The sequence below is a fragment of the Elephas maximus genome, chromosome 17 (genome assembly GCF_024166365.1).
Source record: "Elephas maximus indicus isolate mEleMax1 chromosome 17, mEleMax1 primary haplotype, whole genome shotgun sequence".
In the NCBI taxonomy this organism is placed as follows: Eukaryota; Metazoa; Chordata; class Mammalia; order Proboscidea; family Elephantidae; genus Elephas; species Elephas maximus.
In genome coordinates, this window is record NC_064835.1 from 62,115,226 (window position 1) to 62,137,437 (window position 22,212).

Genomic DNA, 22,212 nt, shown 5'->3' on the forward strand with positions numbered 1-22,212 from the left:
GCTATTATTCCCAGGGAAAATGCAAAGTTAGGTTCCTGCAAGCCTCTGGTCACATTTTTGTCCACCACTCAACATATAACTTTGTTTTATATGTATTTCTGTTTAAAGACACCTTATTTAACATTGTTGGTTCATTAACATTGAACTCACAGCCAACAGTACTAGAACTCATGCCTGAATGAAGCTTATCTAACACATATTTTCTCCGTAAGGCACGTCACAGCCTTCTTGAGCTTAGGAGTGCTAGACAGCACTTTAGTACTACACTTGAAGGCCATTTTATACAGCAAAATCACCTACCAAAAGCACAAACATGTGAAAAACGTGGCGCCAAATATGCTGCAGAAAAGACACTTGTTTACAGTATGAGAGCTGAAACAATGCAGAACGTTGTCTTGTTTGACCTCAGCTGGGGGCATGCGCATTGGGTGACTCCAGCTTTTCACCACTCAGTGCATGTTCACAAATGACCACAAAAGCACCATGAGTCTTGATTTTGGGATTACAAATAAATTTTAGTGAGCAGATGAATTTGCAAATATGGAATTTGTAACAACCTGGCTTCTTAGCATAAAAGTGTGGGCTGATTCCCATTCTCAGAGCATCTTGACCCAAAACACATCCCATAGCCGCTGGTAGTCTATCACCACCTTCCTCCCCTCTTGCCCTGAGCATGTCAGCCTTCCCAGGAACTACTTCTGTAAGTGTGTTTGTTATATAGCGCCTGGCCAACCCCATTTCTGTACCTGTTCTGGTGGGAGGGAATGAGGTCCCTCTTCTGCAGCACAAGTATGGTACATGGAGACCATCATCTCTGTGTCAGCTGCTCCAAGGAGTGTGACCTGCTGGCCATGGGGGTCTGGCACCCACTATTAAAGCTGACCTTGCTCTGTCTGTGTGAGCAAAGCATTATTTGTCCAGTGCCTGTGTGCAAGCCATGTCTTTCTTGGCAACCTCGGACATTGACTCAATGGTTTGGTGCAGCAAGCAGGTCAACAGATGCACCAGAGTTATCAGTTAAAGGACATTTGGGTTGTGTCCACTTTAGAAATTTTGAACAAAGTGGCTATAAACATTCACACACAGGCTTTTGTGTCAGCGTGTTTTTTATTTCCCTTGGGATTGCTACTGTGTGGTAAGTATATGTTTAACTTTACAAGAAACTGCCAAACTTGTCCAGAGTGGTGGTGTTATTTTATACCCCAGTCAACGACATTCGAGAGTTCTAGGTGCTCACATCCTTGGCAGTGCTTAGTATTGGCAGTGTTTTTTTCTTTTATTGTAGCTATTCTAATACAGAATTTGTGGTATCTCATTGTTGTGGTGTTCCTTTTTTTTTTAAAACAGCTTTATTGAAGTATTTATATAATTGGCATACAGTGAACTATCCATTTTTAAAGTGTAATTTGATAAGCTTTGGCTTATGTATACATTCATGAAACCATTACCACAATCAAGATAGAATATACCCATCACCCCAAAAATTTCCTTGTGCCCCTTTGTAATCCCTCCTTTCCACCCCCATACTCTTCTACCCAAGTAACCACTGATCTGCTTTCTCTTATTATAGATTAATTTTGCAGATGGAATTATACAGTGTGTGTGTGTGTATATATATATATATTTTTTTTTTGGTCTGGTGTCTACTCAGGAAAATTATTTTGAGATTCATCTGTGTTATTGCATATGGTAGTAATGGATTCCTTCTTATTGCTGAGTTGTATTCCATTGTATGGCTTTGCGACACTTTGTTTATCTACGTATTTGTTGGTGAACATTTGGATTGTTTCCAGTTTGGGAGGTTTCATGAGATTGTAAGCGATGTGAGAGAGACAAGTCATGAAAAGTAACTAGATTTATTGTACTCACAGTTCCCAGAGACAGGGAGTAGGTATAGCAAGCCATGATGCAGGGCCACACAGGGAGTTACACCTGAGGACAAGGTAACAACAAACTGGAATTGTAGGAGAGGGCTTAGGTATGACAGACAGGCTAGGTTTAGCTAGGCTGTGTGGGCCTCCTGGGGATTGGGCATTTTGAATAATTCTCCAAATTCAGGGTCATAGAACTGTCCCTAGCTTTTGGGTACATGGCTCTGGGGCAGTTAATATGGGTGTGTTGTGGCTCAGGAGTGTGAGAACCTCATAAGGGGAATGATTAGAAAGTAAGCTTAATCAGCTCCTCAAGAAGGGGGATGGACTGGCCTGCAGCCACGGCCTCAAAACTGGCTCAAGACAGCATGTTAAGAAAATGTTATTGCATTTGACCCCTTGGTGTCTTGAAATCAGTTTTGAGCTTACTTGGGTGACCTGAATGGTGGTGGAGACTTTCAGGGAATAGGGCATAAGTAACGCTAAACAGCTTAGAAAATGTTTTATTATGACAGTAAAAAGGAGGAAAATACATAGAAGTATAAGAAGACTTTGAAGACTGGTGCATAATTACTTTTCCCATGTGTATGCTTTTAGCCAAGAAAATACCACTCATCTGTCGGTTTGTCATACTGTGGCGGCTTGCATGTTGTAGTGATGCAGGAAGCTATGCCACTGGTATTTCAAATACCAGCAGGTTTCAGTAGAACTTCCAGACTAAGACAGGCCAGGAAGAAATATCTGGTGATCTATTTCTGAAAATTAGCCAGTGAAAACCTTATGGATCACAATGGAACATTGTCTGACTAGCTTGCTTTGGACTTGTCATCAGGAGGAATCAGTCACTGGAGGAGGGCATTATGTTTGATGAAGTGGAGGGCCAGCAAGGTCAAGGAAGACCCTCAGTGAGGTGAGTTGGCACAGTAGCCGCAATGATGGACTGGAACGTGCCAGTAATTGTGAGCATGACATCATGAGATGGAGTTGACTCAACAGCAATTATCTCTCCCTGTAGCCAAGAAAACAAATCTGAAGCTTCTGGGGTCTCTAACAGTATCTTGGTGGTTTTTTTTTTCCCTAGCCAAGAAAACAAATCTGAAGCTTCTGGGGTCTCTAACAGTATCTTGGTGGTTTTTTTTTTCCCTAGCCAAGAAAACAAATCTGAAGCTTCTGGGGTCTCTAACAGTATTTTGGTGGAGTTGTAAAGTATGTTAAAGTATGAGTTTATTTTTTATGGTAATAACATCTTGGTGTGTTTCTTGTGTCACAAAGGTTAGTGGTATTTATTTATAACTCAGGGGATGGGTAGTTGTGATCAGGGTTGCAGACGAAGGGTGAGAGGCCACAGTGGAAAGTTGGAGCGGGGAAATTAGGAGAAAGCACTTGGGTAGTGGGAAGTCCTCAACAGGTTGAAGGATGGCCAATATGAGACAGCTGCCTCCTAGGAAAGTAATAGTCACTATTAATTTTTAGAATGGCACAGATAGTAATCTCTACAAGATTTCTAGGGTGTATGTTTTGGCAGTCGGAAGTATACCAGGGGCATGGGCTGAGCAAACAGCAAGCTCGACGGGGAATCCATAATATCCAGGATATCCCATGTGCGTTTGTCAGTACCTTAGGAGAGGCAGTCTGTGGGCAGCCTTGGGGCAACGGTCTCAGTGTCCGGGTGAAGTCCTCACCAGTGCAGAGGGTGATGTGGTCTGAGGGTGTGGGACTGGAGTATCCTCAGGTGGATAGCCATTTGAATTGATGTGGCTCATGTAGTTAATAAGGTTTTAGACTGATTTCCAATTAAGATAGCTGTAGCTGAGATTAGAGTTTCAGCACTAGGCTGTAGGCAGCCTCTCTCCCCCCTCCGCCCCAAGTTTAGCCAGTAACTGTGGGCCTTTGCCTCAGTTGTCCATTAGGTTGGTGATGGGCCTGTAGGGCAATCAGTAGTTATCAGGTCCCAAGAAAGTGTGTGCTCTTGATTTGGGCTCCAGCCCTCGTGGGATGGGGGAAGGATCAATAATCCGTAAAGCCTTAGCTAACCAAAAGGTCAGCAGTTTGAACCTACCCAGTGGCTCCATGAGAGAAAAGACCTGGCAATCTGCTCTTGTAAAGATTGTTGTCTGCTGTTGAATGGGTTCCGACTCATAGTGACCTTATAGGACAAAGTAGAACTGCCACATAGGGTTTCCTAATCTATATCAAGCTTACCTAGGGACAAAAGACCTAGGGATCTGCTACTGTAAAAATTACAGCCTAGGGAACCCTATGGGGGCAGTTCTCCTTTGTCCCATAGGGTTGCTCTGAGTTGGAATCCACTCGACGTTACACAATGACATATATGTGAGGTGCCATCAAGTTGGTTCCAACTTGTAGCAACCCTGTGCACAACAGAATGAAACAGTGCCTGGTCCTGCACCATCCCCACAATTGTTGCTATGCTTGAACCCATTGTTGCAACCACTGTGTCAGTCCACCTCATTGAGGGTCTTCCTCTTTTTTGCTGACCCTCTACCAAGCATTATGTCCTTCTCCAGGGACTGACCCCTCCTGACAACATGTCCAAAGTAAGTGAGATGTAATGTTGCCATCTTTGCTTCTAAGGAGTATTCTTGTTGTACTTCTTCCAAGACAGATTTGTTCATTCTTTTGGCAGTCCATGGTATATTCAATATTCTTCTCCAACACCACAGTTCAAAAGTGTCACTTCTTTTTCAGCCTTCCTTATTCACTGTCCAACTTTTGCATGCATATGAGGCGACTGAAAACACCATAGCTTGGGTAAGGCGCATCTTAGTTCTCAAGGTGACATCCTTGCTTTTAAACACTTTAAAGAGATTTTTTTTTTTGCAGATGTACCCAATGCAATGTGTCTTTTGATTTCTCAGCTGCCGCTTCCATGGGTGTTGATTGTGAATCCAAGTAAAATGAAATCCTTGACAACCTCAGTCTCCTCTCTGTTTATCATGACGTTGCTTATTGGCCCAGTTGTGAGGATTTTTGTTTTCTTTATGTTGAGGTGTAATCCATACTGAAGGCTGTGGTCTTTGATCTTCATTAGTAAGTGCTTCAAGTCCTCTTCACCTTAAGCAAGCAAGGTTGTGTCATCTACATAATGCAGGTTGTTAATGAGTCTTCCTCCAACCCTAATGCCCCATTCTTTTTCATATAGTCCAGTTTATTGGATTATTTGTTCAGCATACAGATTGAATAGGTATGGTAAAAGGATACAACCCTGATGCACACCTTTCCTGACTTTAAACCATACAGTATCCCCTTGTTCTGTTCGAATGGCTGCCTCTTGATCCATGTACAGATTCCTCATGAGCATGATTAAGTGTTCTGGAATTCCCATTCTCCGCAGTGTTAACCATAATTTGTTATGATCCATACAGTCGAATGCCTTAGCATAGTCAATAAAACACAGGTAAACATCTTTCTGGTATTCTCTGCTTTCAGCCAGGATCCATCTGACATCAGCAAATGATATCCTTGATTTCATGTCCTTTTCTAGATCTGGCTTGAATTTTTCGCAGTTCCCTGTTGGTATACTGCTACAGCTGCTTTTGAATGATCTTCAGCAAAGTTTTGCTTGCATATGACCTTAATGATATTGTTCAATAATTTCTACATTCAGTTGGATCACCTTTCTTGGGAATAGGCATAAATGTGGATCTCTTCAGTTGGTTGGCCAGGTAGCTGTCTTCCAAATTTCTTGGCATAGACAAGTGAGCACTTCCAGCGCTGCATCCGTTTGTTGAAACATCTCAGTTGGTATTCTGTCAATTCCTGGAGCCTCGTTTTTTGCCAATGCCTTCAGTGCAGCTTGGACCTCTTCCCTTTAGTACCATCGGTTCCTGATCATATGTTACCTCCTGACATGGTAGAACATTGACCAGTTCTTTTTGGTATAGTGACTGTGTATTCCTTCCATATTCTTTTGATGCTTCCTGTGTTGTTTAATATTTTCCCCATAGAATCCTTCAGTATTGGGATGTGAGGCTTGAATTTTTTCTTCAGTTCTTTCAGCTTGAGAAATGCTGTTCTTCCTTTTTGATTTTCTATCTCCAGGTCTTTGCACATGTCATCAAAATACTTTGTCTTCTCGAGCCACCCTTTGAAATCTTCTGTTCAGCTCTTTTACTTCATCATTTTTTCCTTTTGCTTTCGCTACTAGATGTTCAAGAGCAAGTTTCAGAGTTTCTTCTGACATCCATTTAGGTCTTTTCTTTTTCTCCTGTCTTTTTAATGACCTCTTGGTTTCTTCATGTATGATGTCCCTGATGTCAGTCCATAACTCGTCTGGTTTTCAGTCATTAGAGTTCAGTCCATAACTTGTCTGATTTTCAGTCATTAGAGTTCAGTCCATAACTTGTCTGGTTTTCAGTCAGAGTTCAATGCATTAAATCCATTCTCGAGATGGTCTCTAAATTCAGGTGGGATATACTCAAGGTTCGTACTTTGGCTCTCGTGGACGTGTTCTAATTTTCTTTAATTTCTCCTTGAACTTGCATAGGAGTAATTGATGGTCTGATCCAAAGTTGGCCCCTAGTCTTGTTCTGACTGATAATATTGAGCTTTTCCATTGTCTCTTTCTACAGATGTAGTCGATTCGATTCCTGTGTATTCCATCTGGTGAGGTCCACGTGTATAGTCACCGTTTATGTTGGTGAAAAAAGGTATTTGGAATGAAGAAGTCATTGGTCTTGAAAAATTCAATCGTGATCTCCAGCATCGTTTCTGTCACCAAGGGCATATTTTCCAACTACTGTTCCTTCTTTTTTGTTTCCAGCTTTTGCATTCCAATCACCAGTAATTATCAGTGCATCCTGATTGCATATTTGATCAATTTCAGACTGCAGATGTTGGTAAAAATCTTCAGTTTCTTCATCTTTGGTCTTAGTGTTTGGTGCATAAATTTGAATAATAGTCATATTAACTGGTCTTCCTTGTAGGCATATGGATATTATCCTATCACTAACAGTCTTGTACTTCAGGATAGATCTTGAAATGTTCTTTTTGATGAAGAATGCAACACCATTCCTTTTCAAGTTGTCATTCCTGGGATAGTAGACCATATGATTGTCCAATTCAAAGGGACCAATACCAGTCCATATCAGTTCACGAATGCATAGGATATTAACTTTTATGTGTTCCATTTCATTTTTGATGGTTTCCAACTGTCCTAGATTCATACTTCATACATTCCAGGTTTGGATTATTAATGGATGTTTGCAGCTGTTTCTTCTCATTTTGAGTCGTGCCATATCAGCAAATGAAGGTCCTTGAAAGCTTGAATCCATCCACGTCATTCAGGCTGACTCTACTTTGAGGAGGCAGCTCTTCCCCAGTCACATTTTGAGTGCCTTCCAATCAGAGGGGCTCATCTGCTGGCACTATATCAGACAGTGTTCTGCTATTCATAAGGTTTTTACTGGCTAAATGACATGTATAGTAAGGTTTTACACATAATAAAGGCAAGCCACATCCCGTTTAAATATAGGAAAGGGTGATGGGAAGGTTTTTTCCTAAAGTTGGTATGAGTTATGAGTCAGCCAAGGGGCCTTAAGAGAAATTAAGGCTTGGGGCAAGAGGGAAACCCATTTAGGGATTTATTTGTTATTTTATAATTTAAATAGTTGTTTGAAGAGACCATTATGTCTCTCAAGTAAATTGACTGCCTGGGACCAGTCAGGGAGATGAAAGTTCCATTGAATGCCTTTTTTTCAAGAGCCTTTTTCACTGTATATTTTGAGAAGTGAAATGTATGCCTTGTTTATTATCAATAATGTCTGGAACTCTGAAGGGTACAGCTTTGTATTGTGGCCTTAGCATATGTAGAGATATGTATGACCTTGTTTATATTTTGGCTGTGAGGCAAGAGATTCCCAGAATTCTTTGCCTTGAATGGGGCAGTTCCTGGGCTGTGGCCCAAGAGTTTTTAAAAAAAAAAAAAATATGCAGATGGGCTGTATGTCAGCCAGGCCATCCAGTGCTAAGGTAACTGCCTGAAGTTCGGCCAGTTGTGCAGCCCTTGGTCCCATTCTTTATCAGGAGTATCCTGATGGGTAAATGGAAAGCAGCAATATCCTGCTGAGCTTCATAACTTGTGATGAGGGCAGTGCCATCTGTACAGTCTAGTAACTCCCATTGCCCTACACTCAGTTAATCCCAAGCGACTTCTCAGGTAGCCGATGCACCTGGGCGAGGGGTGGCCTCTTCCAGCACCATGGTATCTGGCAAGGGACTGAGGATAAGGGAGGCCACCACCTCCTGTAGGTGGAATATGCAGAGAGCCCAGGTTTGGCTCCATCCCATATCGAGGAGGACTGGGTAGGCATGCCGAGATTGTGGGGTGCTGTTTCTGGGATGTAAGATATAATGGGCAGGTGGGTCCCAAGCTCAGGGTCTGTGAGAACCTCTATTTCCAAGAAGCCCAGCATGCAGTCAGCAATTGTCACTCTAATGGTGCATGGCACAGAGCCGAGAAGGGCAATTTCTTACATTAGAAGCCCATGGGCAACTTGTGACCAACATATGTGGTCCAGAGAACCAGGGGGCATGAGAGGAGGTTCCTAAAGCTCTGCAATGAAGGAGTCTGCGGGCGCTAACCAGAGTATCAGCTGATTTCAATTTAGATAGATTCTAGAGCCTTTTATTGGAGGGGCCTCATTCAAGGTGAGCTGTGTTGTAAATAGCAGCATCAGTGAGATTAAGTAAAACTTGTGAGGAATGTGTTGCCTTCAGGACTCAAAAAAACCGAAAAGATGTTGGACTTGGTGTCCTTAGTGTGTGAAACAAATCTCCAGGGCAGATATCATTACTGTAATTGAACCTGTGTTCCTGGAGAAAGATGGATGAAGTTATGATCTTGGCTGCAAAGATGGTGTTTGTTGGCAAGGCTGCTGAGATAACCCATGGGTAGCCTGTTAAAAGTGTATGTCCCTTTAGAGGTGAAAGCAAGCTGCGGCTGAGAGCCTGTTAGAATAGGTGCTAAATAGAACATATTAGCCAAATCTATACTAGTAAAATATTTATTAATTGCTAATTGGATGGAGGCAGTCAATAATATTGGGTATGGGGCTTTAATGGATGGGGCCAGAGCATCAAGGCTTCAGTAGTCTAGTGTGACGTGCCAGTTATCCCTTCCAGGCTTGAGAATAGACAAAATTGGGCTGTTAAATGGGGCAGTAGTGGGGGTAATCCTCCTTTTCACTAATTAGGTCTTGTAAGTTTTAATCCTCGAAGGCCCTGTTTTAACTTTTATTAAAACCCATTGCCGTTGAGTTGATTCCGACTCATAGTGGCCCTATAGCAACCCTATCGACAGAGTAGAACTGCCCCGTAGGGTCTCCAAGAAGTAGCTGGTGGGTTCAAACTGCCTACCTTTTGGTTAGCAGGTGTCATGGATTGAATTGCGTTCCCCCAAAATATGTGTCAACTTGGTAAGGCCATAATTCCCAGTATTGTGTGGTGTCCTCCATTCTGTGATTTTCCTGTGTGTTATAAATCATAATCTCTGCCTGCGGTTAAAGAGGATTAGGGTGGGATGTAACACCCTTGCTCTGGTCATTTCCCTGATCCAATGTAGTTTCCCTGGGGAGTGGCCTGCACCACCTTTTATCTTACAAGAGATAAAAGGAAAGGGAAGCAGGCTGAGAGTTGGGGGGAGGGGGGACCTCATACCACCAAGAAAGAAGCACCGAGAACAGAGCACGTCCTTCGAACCCTGGGGTTCCTGCGCGGAGAAGCTCCTAGTCCAGGGAAGACTGACAAGGACTTTCCTCCAGAGCTGACAGAGAGAGAAAGCCTTCCCCTGAAGCTCATGCCCTGAATTTGCACTTCTAGCCCACTGCACGTAAGAGAATAAACTTGTTTGTTAAAGCCATCCACTTGTGGTATATCTGTTGTAGCAGCGCTAGATGACTAAGACAGCAGCCAAATGCTTAACCACGAGTTTGTGGAGTCCCATTTTGTCAAGTCAATTTGTAAGTGTCAAAGTCTCAGTGTTACTTTATTACTCATTGTATCGGTGTCCATACCCTCTGTTGGTATTTTAGGGCAATGGGGGCTAAGATTATGGGAAATTTAGGCAAGGCAATAGTTTCAATGGTTAAGATGAAGCGTATTTATTTGTTCCGTATTTTATATTCAATAATTTCCCTAAGATTACAGGTGGTACCCTGTTTAAATTTAGTGAGAACCCAAGTATAACTAATTTGAGCCCTGGTTTTAAGTTCATGAAGGTTTGGCAATTGGTGTATTTCAGTAAGATACTAAAGTTAATTTAGAAGTTATACTTTAATGGCATAAAAGCCAATTGGCATCCTTTAAACTTTTTGCTGTATAAATTATTTTAATAAATTTTGGAATGAAGATGGCCACCAAAAAAAAACCAATTGCTGTCAAGTCAGTTCTGACTCATGGCGACCCCGTGTGTTACAAAGTGGACCTGCTTCATATGGTCCATATGGTTTTCTTGGCTGCAATCTTTACAGAAGAGCACCAGACTTCTTACACTGTCCTGCTAGATGGGTTCCAACTGCCAACCTCTGAAGTTGAAGTGATGTGAGAGGATGAAATCACAGCACAGAACATGTAGAAGGACAAGGTTAAGGATGAAACATGGGCATTTATGTGCACCGCTCTTCATTCAGCAAGTATGTATTAAGTACTTGTCTGTAAGGCCTAAAGCACTTGAGAAGATACACAGATGAGAAAGACACAGCCATCACTTGGCATAGGAGATGTAAAAATAATAACTATAATACAAGAAGGGGACAAATACCATTAAAGAAACATGTAGGCATGGAATTAGGGAAAGCTCCCTGATGGAGGTGACCATTTATCTAGTAAACTGGTCCTTGAATAGCTAGGGTCTTGACAAGCCCTGATTGGTGAAGGTAGCATTCTAAAGACTAGCAGCAGCAAAAGACAAGGGCCATGAACCATCAGTGCTGTCTGGAGACAAACTAGTAATACACTAGGCTTGGGTAAGGTGTGAGAAAGGAAGGTCGGAGCCATAGCACCGACCTCCTTGAAGGCCCTACTGAGACCTGTTTTGGACTTCTTCTGAGGAACATCCAACAAGACTGGTCTTTAAAAACCTACCATCCACATCTAATCTTTGATCACACGTTTTTAAAGTAGGCGCCTTATATGGTTTGGTTGTCAGCAAAGATTAAATCCACTTTTCATGGATTAAGATTTTCCAGCATAAAGGACGGCGAAAATAATCCTCTGTATTGGGGATTTTCTCTTCTCTAGGAAGCAGACACACTCAGGTTTGACATGTCTGATTTACGAGCCTGCTAGATGAAGGAAGATGTTGGTACTGTCACCGTCCTAAGTATCCGAAGCCAATCACCGAGCGCGAGCTGCTCCAGGAGATCCTCCCCAAATGACGGCTCCGAGAAGCAGCAGCAGAGTGAGTCCCGCCTGCCCCAAAAAGCACTGTGCTCGAGCGGCGGAAAGGGACGTAGAGCTCGTTGACGTCAGGGTTCGTCTTTGCACAGGAAGAGACCGCGGACATCTCTTCCAAGGCCCAAGAGTTAGGGACAAAGCTGGGAAATCAAACCCAGGCCTCAGCTTCTGGGCCACGGATTCTTCTCGCCTCCCTCGCAGGGTGACAGACCGAGCCCTGCTCTCTGCGTCCGCTGACGCGACTCACGCTAGCGGGTCACGGGAGGGGCTGGCGGGACCAAGGTCGGAAGTTCCTCCCGCCGGGCTCCAGAAAACGCCAGCGACCTGGAGCCGGCGCAGCCGGAAACGGCTCGGGGACGGCGGGGATTGGACGCAGGTGCGGCCGAGCTCCCGGAAGTGGAGGGTTTTGTTTCCGAGGGGGAGATCTTCCGAGTCGGACCGGACCCGGGTTGGTGAGTCTACCCCGGGCGCTAGCGGGTCGGGGGCGCGAGGGGAGAGCGGAGGGTGAGGAAGGGGTGGAGGTGGAGCCCGGCTCCGGACAGCTGTACCCGTGTGTTTTGGGGACACCTGTGGGTCCCTTAGCCAGTGTTTAGGGAGCTCCTAATGAGGCCAGGCCCTGAGGAAATGGTAGACGGGGTCCCACTAATTTATAGTCGAGTAAGAACCTGCAACTGCTAAGATCACGGTTCATTGAAGTTGTGGTAAGGGCTAAGAAGAAGATCGTATAAGGATAATTTAATAATTGTATCCTCTCTAATTCCCAGGTGTGAAATGAGTACCTTTGGGTCAAGTGCGATACCCTCTTTACGTTTATTTTCTTAATATTTACGTCCAGATCCTACAAAAGTATAAATAAAATGGTGAGGTCAGAAAGCTAAAGGCTTAAGATGGAGTGAGGTTTCATTAATACCACAAGTGACCTGTGGTCCAAAAAATTCCTGGTATTCTGTTTCTGGATGCCTCTTAGGGAATCTGCCCCTAAACAGGCACCATAACTAGCTTCATCCCTACAACCAGGGCACCAGCCAGCTCCCTTGGCTCTTTCCCAAGAATGATAAAGAACTCAGTGAGCAGGGTTAGAAGGACAGCATCTCATGAGAATGCTGAATGCGGTTTTGCGACAGAGTTTTCTAGTGTAATAGTTCTGTACTTTTCTTGTCAGAATTAATTTACTTAAATGTTAGCAAGGATATTTGTTTGTTAATGAAACGAGTTGTAATGTTAATTTTTAAACAAAAGAAATCTATGAGTCTTTCTGATTTTTGCAGTAAAATCCTGCTTATCTATGAAATGCAGTTAACACATCAGCTGGACCTATTTCCGGAATGCAGGGTGACCCTTCTCTTATTTAAAGATGTAAAAAATGCTGGTGACTTGAGAAAAAAGGCCATGGAAGGCACCATCAGTGGCTCATTAATAAATCCTACGATGGTAAGTACAAAGTGACAGTGAGTGAGCCGTATGAGGCATTTAATAATACGTTAATATTTCTTGATGTTATAGGTTAACCTAAAATTCTGTCATCTTCAGATAAAAAGTTCTTGTCAAAGCCGTGAAGTCAGATTTGACCAACCTTGAATTTAACAGTGAATAAAGGCAAAAGGGTCAGGACCTGCCAATGGAGATATGAAAAGTGGTGATTCTGGCACTGACATAGTGGCTAATGCCCAAGTCTCCATCTTCTCATCTGTGGAATGAGAGTCCTGAACTAGAAAATCTCTGTGAAGGAGGCAAGATGTAGTGGTTACGAGCAGGCACTGTGGAATGACATTACCAGGACTTGATCGCAGCTCTGCCACTTTTTGTGGCTCATAGAGCAAGTCATAGCCAACCTTTATGTAGTGTTTACAACATTCCTCGCATTGTTTTAGGTGCTTACATATAATAAATCAGTTAATCTTTACAATAATTCTATGAAGTAAGTACTGTTATCACCTACATCTAACAGATAAACCGCTAAGGAACTTACCCAAGTTCCCTAGGTAGCAAGTGGCAGAGCTGGGATTCAAACCTAGATGTTCTGTACCTTGGTTTTCTCTTACACGTGAGTAATATCAATTTAGTAGGGTAGTTTTGAGGATTAAAGAAAATAATACAAGTAAAATGTTTAGAATATGGTCTTACCTATAGTATTGCTCTCAATAAATGTTATTTTAAGCTTTTTTTTTTTTTTTTTAATTATTCATGTAAGTTCCTCGTAACTTTAAAATTCTGCGATTTCCTGAATCTGTAGGCCCTTCAGATAGTAATTTTGGGAATATAATTCATAGGAACTGCAAAGAAGTAAAACAGCCTGACACTGGCATTATCATGTGGCAGGGCTTCCGTCTTCAGAATGATCCAGGTTCCCTAATTTTGTGTTTTTCTCTTGGTAGATTGTTGATCCATTTCAGATACTTGTAGCAGCAAACAAAGCAGTTCACCTCTACAAACTGGGAAAAATGAAGACAAGAACTTTATCTACTGAAATTATTTTCAACCTTTCCCCAAATAACAATGTAATGTGGAATTTACTTACTTTTCTTCTACTGTGAAAACAACATAGTTTTACTCAGTGTTGGGTTGGAGGCTAAATTCTTGTAAACCTGCTGTTAGTAATAAACCAAAATAATAGCAAAGAGAGCTTGGACAGAGTGTCTAGGCTCAGCTCACCCTCTTACTAGACAAAGAAGCTTTGGAGTCATTTTACATATGAATAAACAAACCAAAACACCAAACCCGTTGCTTTTGAGCCTATTCTGATTCATAGCGACCCTAGGACAGTGTAGAACTGCCCCATAGAGTTTCCAAGGAGCACCTGGTGGAATCGAACTGCCAGCCCTTTGGTTAGCAGCTGTAGCACTTAACCATTATGCCCTCAGGGTTTCCAAATAAACAATAGCTTAGCGAAATTACAGGAGGATAGTTTTGTCCTTATAACTACGTAGGCTCAGGAAGAGCCCTCAGGGTTTTTGCTTAAGAAACTGTCAGATGTCTAAACGATAAAGCATTAGGCGTGGACTTTGGTGTTACGCACATCTCTCGTTCTCCCTGTAAACCCCTTGAGGATAGAACTCATGTCTTTTCCACGCACTGGAAACCTGCGCGGTGCCTAGAATAGCCCTTAACATGCTCGCTCACACAGCTAGTGCAGAGCAGAAGTTTGCGATTTGAGATACTGATAGTAAAGCTTCACAATAAAGGTTAATGAGCTAAAGGCATTCCACACATGGCACATGAAAAGATGACAGAAATTTTCCTGAGGAGGTATTAACATTACCCCTACTATTAATAACATAGTACTAATATCAAGAGAAAAGTTACAAACCTGTTACATCATGATTTAAAATACAGAAGATTGGAAAGTTTATAAGATGCAGTTAGCTTAATAGTAGAATTCCCAAGCACCTGGAGTAAAATTTACCAGATAATGACAGCTTCTTTGAGATCATTTAAATAATTCAAGAAAGTATTCAACAAACATTTGTTGCATGTGTCCCTGTGCCAGTTACAGTTCTGAAGTAGAAGAAACAACTATGTTCTCGAGGAGAGGCTGACATGCAAGATGGAAGTTAAAATGCACTAGGATAAATGATTTAATGGGAGCGGTGGAAAGGAACAATTCATTCTGTAGGAAGGAGGGGCAGTGGGGAGTGACACTGGAACTGCACCTTGAAGGATGAGTTCACCAGCCAAGCCAGAGGCAGAGGACAAAGTGTTAGCACAGGCAGAAATAGTCTGAAGTGTGAGGGGACCCCACGTGACAGTCTGGTCTGGCTGGAAGGTAGAAGTGCGTGGCTGAAGAGTCACCTGGGGCCAGAGGGAGGTGTGTTCCAGTGCCATGCTGAGATGTCTGCTGGCACAACTTTTAAGCAGGGAGTCCCTCAGAAACAAGTAGATGTTGGAAATAGATTGTAGGCAGAGTGCTGTTAGCTGTGAAAAAAAAGAAGAACCTGACCAGAGAAGGAGCTTGGGGCTGAAGAGAAGAGGGCAGATGGGAGAGAGGTTTCAGATAGGGGAAATACTGAGGTGTTATCTTGTTTTCTTTTTTTTCCCCCGTAGATTTCAGAGGCTTTGAAAAAATTTGGCATCTCAGCAAATGACACGTCAATTCTAATGGTTTACATTGAAGAGGGAGAAGAACAAATAAATCAAGAACACCTAATATCTCAAGTAGAAGGTCATCAGGTTTCTCTGGAAAGTCTTCCTGAGATAACAAATATTACAGAAGTCAGAAAGGTTTGTAAAGCCATGCTTTTAGGAAGTGATAGATGAGAAATAATGTTGATGCTGTTTGTTCATTGATCACCAAGGCTCATGTTTTTTGAACTTTAAAAAAGGTTAATGTTAACAACAACAAAAAATTATCTGAAAAATAATTACAGATGCAAAGTACTGGAAGGTGCAGGTTTATGTAAAATATAACTAGAAAACTAGTTTACAAAAGCATTCTTCACTTTAAGAAAGTGGATGACTTTACATATCAAGCTTAGATCCAAAAACAAACCCGTTGCTCACAAGTAGTTTCCGACTCATAGTGACCCTATAGGACATGGTAGAACTGTCGGATAGGGTTTCTGAGGAGCGGCTGGTGGATTCAAACTGCCTACCTTTTAGTTAGCAGCCAAAGCTTACGTAGTGCATTTAAAATGTAAAATAGGTAAATTTAGTATGAAGTTAATGTCTAGATGTGTTTTTTTTTTAGTTGGTACAGATTTGATGCTGTGCTCAGTTATTACCATAACTGCAATTTAGAGAGGGTTTTTTACCTAAGCGATGAACTGCCATCTAATTTGCATATTGTAATCACATTTGTAATTTTCATACCATTAACCTAATAACTGAATTATAAATAATTTAGCTTAATTATTATTTTTTTAACTTAAAATTATTTTATTATGGATAGAAACATTAAAAGTTAGTTTTTTTTTATTAACTTTTATTGAGCTTCAAGTGAACGTTTACAAATCAAGTCGAACTGTCACATATAAGTTTATATACACCTTACTCTGTACACCCACTTGCTCTCTCCCTAATGAGTCAGCCCTTCCAGTCTCTCCTTTCATGACATTTTTGCCAGCTTCCAACTCTATCCTCCCATCCCTTATATTTTTGTATAATGAAAATTAATAGTGCACAAATATATCACTATGTCATAATTTGTCTTTTTTTTTTTTTACAGATATATAAGCTATCTTCCCAAGAAGAAAGTATTGGGACATTATTAGATGGTATCATTTGTAGAATGTCAACAAAAGATGTTTTATGAACTGTTAGAAATACCAAAATTTTGAGCATTTAAAAAAAAAATTTGGTTTTCCTTCCTCATAACATTAATATATGTTCATTGTAGAAAAATTTAAAAACATAGAATGGTATAAAGAAGGAAAAAAAAAAAAAAAACCCTAGTCTTCCCTCTTTTTAATATTTTAAAAGAAAAACTACTTTTACTATTATTCTGTATCCATTCAAATATATTTTATTTTTATATAACTGGAATAATAATTGCAGGCCTTTATTGAATACTTATATGAGGTTCTTGATTTAGTGATTTTATTTCCATCAGCTCATATCCTTGCCCTTACATGTGGCTACTCTACCATTAGCTGTCTCATCCCCTGGTATTTGTCTGATCCTGGTTCTGAGTCTCTTATGTGCAAGAATTCATTTAATTCTTATAACAACCTAATAAGGTAGATACTGTTATCATCCCCATTTTCCACATGAAGTAACTAAAACATTACTGAAATATTTAAGTAACTTGCCCAAGGTCATACAGCTAGTATGGAATCATACTTTATACATGGTCTGACATTTTTCTTTCTCACTTTATCTTATATTTTGATTGGGTCAGTCAGAATAGGCTGGGTCAGAGGTCAGCAAACTCTGAATATTTTTGGCTGTGTGAGCCATACAGTCTCTGTTGCAGCTGCTCAACTCTGCCATGGTAGTGCAAGAGCAGCCATGGACGATGCATAAATGATGAGCATGACTGTGTTCCAGTAAAATTTTATTTTTAGAAACAAGTGGCAGGCAGGATATGACCTGTGGGCCAAAGTGTGTGGACTCTGGGTTAGGTTCGACTGCAGTTACAAACAGCCCCTGACGCTATATGGCTTGGCACAAGAATGTATGTCTTGCTCACTCTGCATGTTGAGCGTGAATCAGCAGGAGGACATTGTGGTGGCTCAGGAGCCCAGTCCGCTGGAAGCATCATCTCAAGGTGTGTGCTGCTATCACTGCACAGCTGGATGAACCACACGGTCACTTTTAAAACTTCCTGGAAGTGACAGGCGTCACTTACCTCATGTTTCATCAGCCAAAGCAAGTCACATGATTACGCCAACTTCAAAAGGGGATGCTGGAAAGTGGAGAAGTAGAACCCTTTGGTAACAAACTAATGTTTTCCATCATGATCATAAATAATAAAGTACATAGTTAACATTTCCTGAGTGCTTACAATACTCCAGGCACTGTGCTAAGCACTTTAGATGCATATCTCGTTTAGTCCTCACTACAACCCTAAGTGGACTAATAAGCAACATCATGATAAACAGAAAAGATTGTCAAGGACTTTGTTTTACTTGGGTCCACAATCAACACCCATGGAAGTAGAAGCCAAGAAATCAAATGACGTACTGCATTGGGCAAATCTGCTACAAAAGTTCTCTTTAAAGTGTTAAAAAGCGAAGATGTCGCTTTGAGGACTAAGATGCACCTGACCCAAGCCATGGTGTTTTCAGTTGCCTGACCTGCATGTGAGAGCTGGACAGTGAATAAGGAAGACCGAAGAAGAGTTGATGCCTTTGAAATTACGGTGTTTGCGAAGAATATTGAATATACCATGGACTGCCAGAAGAAAGAACGAATTTGTCTTGGAAGAAGTACAGCCAGAATGCTCCTTAGAAGCAAGGCTGGCAAGACTTCGTCTCACGTACTTTGGGCGTGTTGTCAGGAGGGACCAGTCATGATTGGTGAGGTAGAGGGTCAGTGAAAAAGAGGAGGACTATTGACAATATGAATCGACACAGTGGGTGTAACAGTGGGCTCAAACATAGCAATGATGGTGAGAACGGCGCAGGACCAGGCAGTATTTTGTTCTGTTGTACATAGGGTCGTTATGAGTTGGAACCGACTCAACCACATCTAACGACAACAACCATAAGAGATTTTACAAGTGAGGAAACATATTTAGTCTCAATGTTTTATTTCAAAAAATTTCAAATGTACGTATCAATTGAAAGTACTGCAGTGAGTACTCATGTCCCCTTCACATGAATTCCCCATTTGTTTTTATGTGGCTCCATTGGTTTGCTCTCATTCTCTCCTCCCGTCTGTCTATATCTATGTCGTTCTACACACACACTTTTTTTTTTTTTTGGCTGAACTATTTGAAAGTTGAAGATACCATGACACTTCACCTTACTTTGGCGTGTCTCCCCTAAGAACAAGGACCCTGCCTATATAAATAACCACAGTACTATTATTATGCCCAATAATTTAATATTGATGCAGTTATCCAATATGCATCCATATTCAAATCTCCCCCCCAAATGACCTCTGTGCTACCCTCCCACTCCGACCTCCCCATCCAAGATTCAGTCAAGGGTTATGCATTGTGTTGTCACTTAGTCTCTTTTAATCTAGAACAATATTATTTTTAATGACATTTTTTGAAGGGTATACCAGATGTCTTTCAGAATTTCCCACAATCTGGGTTTGTTTATGATTACAGTCAGTTTAAATATTTTTGGCAAGAAGAGCAAATGGATGATTTTGTGTCCTTCCCATTATGTCTCATTGGGAGGCACATAATTAATGCCAGTTGGTCCAGTTACTGGTGATGTTAAGTTTGGTCACTTGGCCAAAATGGGTACCCTCACATCTCTCCATAGTATGGGTTGTCATTTTCCCTCAAGTTTAGAGAGTGATGGTGCCCAAGAGGTCAGAGTAAGTGCTGTGGTCAAGGTTAAAACTCAGATCAGAGTGACTCCAGATCCTGTGTTCTCGGTGACTTCACCACACTGCCTGTTCCTGTGCCATCACCCTCAAAAAGACATCCTTGCAATCCGTATGTAACATAGCACATAAGTAACCTATTTTCATACTTTTATGTTGCTTTCAATTTCTCACTTTTACAATTTTGCAAATAAATCTTTGCACGTTTCCATTTCCTTAAGCTAGTTTCCCCATAGTGAGATTATTGGAGGAAGAGGGTATGAACTCTTGAAAGGTGTCATTTTGCACCCCCAAGAGCAGTGTATACACATGCCTATCTCACAGCAGTCTTGCCAGCGATGTCTTTATGATATTTTTGCCAATTTGAGAGATTGGACTACTGGTGAAGTTGAACTCATGTTTCAGTTTATATGTTAAGAAGAGGCTTTTTAAAGGTTTAACTTTTGTAACTATGATGTTTTTAACTCCTTTTGAGTCTTTGGGTCAAGAGGAAAAAGAAAAGTAATGTCATTTCCAGGGAAAAGTTAACATTAGCTCTACCAGGCTTTTAGAAAGTAGTTTTGAGACAGTTTGGGAACACACGGTGTTGGTTATATTAACCAGGTAGTTCTAGGATCGAAATGCTCCCCCGTGTCTCTCCACTCACAAAAGCAGTCTCCTGAAAGAGAAAGGAATGCAGTTGGGTAGATTACATGTATTTGGTTCATTAGTCAAGTTCAGATTAAAGCAAAAAGCCAGTAGTCTCTGGTGTGCTGGGATAAGGTAGGGGAGTAACTACGATGTAAATGTCTTTAACACTCCCACCCTCTCACCCCACTCCCCCATCCCACACATTCCACAAAACCACAGGACCTGCTCATCAGCCCTGAGCCTTCATTTTAGGTTGTAGCCCAGTGGCTCACAGGCTCTATTTCAGGCCTCCTGTGGCCTTCTTCATTCTATTCTACCTCTTGATGACAGAATTCTGCAGCTACTTCTTTGCAACCAAGACCAAATCAAACCAGTTACCGTCAACTAGATTCCAACTCATGTTGACCCTATGTGTGTGGACTAGAACCATTCCGTAGGGTTTTCAAAGTTCTGACTTTTCAGAAGGACGTTACCAGGCATTTCTCCCTTGGCACCTCTGGGTGGGTTCAAACCACCAATGTTCCGGTTAGTAGACTAGGGCTTAACTGTTTGTGCCACCCAGGGACTCTTACCTTTGTCTGCAAACCCCCAAATCAGCTTTTTTGCTGCTGGGACCTCTGCTGAGTTGCAGCCGCATCCCTGCTCTTGGCTTTGTTTTGCAGGCTTCAATGGCACTCTGCGCTCACTGATCACAATGTAGAGTAAAGCATAACCTTCTAGGCTGGTTGGTCTCAGAATAAGCAAAGTTTTTTATTCATCTGAGGTACCTGTTCTTGAGTGTTTCATAACCCTTGTGCCAGGTATCTTCTGTCTTCCCCTCCAGATCACTCTCCAATCTTTCCCACCTTGTTCTCCGTCCATGCGCCACAGCAACGGACCCCCTTGGCCCTTGGCTTCCACTTGAATTTGGCCAGTGGAGGGAGACCTAGCTGGAGACTGGAGGGAGGAGAAGAGTGAGGCCAGAGTATTTATTCCCTTGGTCCCTTCTGTGCAAGATCCCCTGGACTGGCTGTGTCCCTAGACCTCCACTCAGGGCAGCCTGCTCCACTCAATTAGGTTCCTGTATCCTCTCCCTTCCACCTCACTTCAGGCCTATGGACAGTAACACTCCTGGTCCTATACCATCTATTGTTCCCTTATACCCACCCACACCTTCATCATCAGTCCCTTTGATTATATTTATAAAATCTACTTGAATTATCCCAGTTTGAGTGTTGGGACCTAATATCCTCTCCCTTTCTCAGAGAATTTGTTAAAGGTTAGAGACCATTTGTTTTCTATAGAGCTGCAACAATTGTCCTAGGATTTCTGAACATCTTACCAAAGATGACTTATTTATTGACTTTCTTTCCTCTTAAAATGGTTCACCATTATTTCTGCTTCATCCACCTATCTCCTTAAATTATGAGTTCCTAGGGGCTGTCAGAGCACTTATCTGAAGCTAGGTTATTGTGAGCCCTGATTAGAGATCAGGGGAGATGATAGTCTTTCTAGGAACCTGAGTTGAATGAACTTGAATTGATTTTTCTCTTCTTCATGAGACTTCCAGAATGTATTACCACTTGGTTTTCTACCTTCCATCTCATTGGCCCATTTCTGGACTGGGCTTTGTGCTGCCCAAAGGTCCAATCAAAGAATGTTCTTCACAGAGCAAACATGGGACTTCATTGATAAAAAAAAATATAAGCTCCTCTCAAATCCTACAGCTCTTGGAATTACAGTGATTCCAAAATACAGTAAACTATCTACTGTAACTAGGTCCCTTCCAGAGCGTTTGTTATTGTTCACGCCTATTTTTTAGTGTAAATAACTAACAAGTTAACAGCTAATTGTGATACAAGTAACAGCAATAACACACGTATTTAATAAGAAGTGCAAAAGCTACTCAGGTTCAAAGGAGGGAACAGATAGAAGATTGACCTGGCTGGGAGTGGTCAGAAGTGTTAACGGAGCACTGAGTTGGATCTCGAAGAGAGAACAGAGCATTAGTCACATACTGGGATTTGCCAAGTATGGCCTGACCACTGGCAATAGGATGGATACGATGGAGAGCTGAGCATCAAAACACAGACCCACTCCAGGGATATGGCAGGAAAGTTTCAGTCTGGCAGTGAGCAATGGGTGGCTCAGAGTAGGGCAAAGAACAGTGTTGGGGAGTTAGGGCAGCATTTGCCTGAGGACAGATGGTCAGCAATGGGTAAGTAGACTGTTAGATGTCCGTGGCTGGGGTTGAGTCTAGCAGAAGAGCTCAGTCTTCGGGAATAATAAAAGCAAGACAAGTCTTCAGTCTTGGCACAGGCAAAAGCACTTGGCAAGAAAGGAGAAATTGTGGGGAAAGAAGAAAAAAGGAGGAGAGGGA

At 41.9% G+C, this 22,212-nt stretch overlaps 1 protein-coding gene across 2 annotated transcripts; it reads left to right on the top strand.

Moving 5' to 3' along the window:
* Positions 1-6,734: 6,734 nt before the first annotated feature.
* TPRKB (TP53RK binding protein) lies at positions 6,735-20,969 on the top strand. Of its 2 annotated transcripts, XM_049856716.1 has the most exons (7): positions 6,735-9,720; positions 10,361-10,522; positions 11,130-11,737; positions 12,554-12,716; positions 13,661-13,783; positions 15,327-15,503; positions 16,447-20,969. In XM_049856716.1, the coding sequence occupies exons 4-7, from the start codon at positions 12,576-12,578 to the stop codon at positions 16,531-16,533; spliced, it is 528 nt and encodes a 175-aa protein (XP_049712673.1). In that variant the 5' UTR covers positions 6,735-9,720; positions 10,361-10,522; positions 11,130-11,737; positions 12,554-12,575; the 3' UTR covers positions 16,534-20,969. The 2 variants fall into 2 exon arrangements, with proteins under 2 accessions (XP_049712673.1, XP_049712674.1); XM_049856717.1 differs by lacking the exons at positions 6,735-9,720; positions 10,361-10,522; positions 11,130-11,737 and adding an exon at positions 11,754-11,789.
* Positions 20,970-22,212: the final 1,243 nt, after the last annotated feature.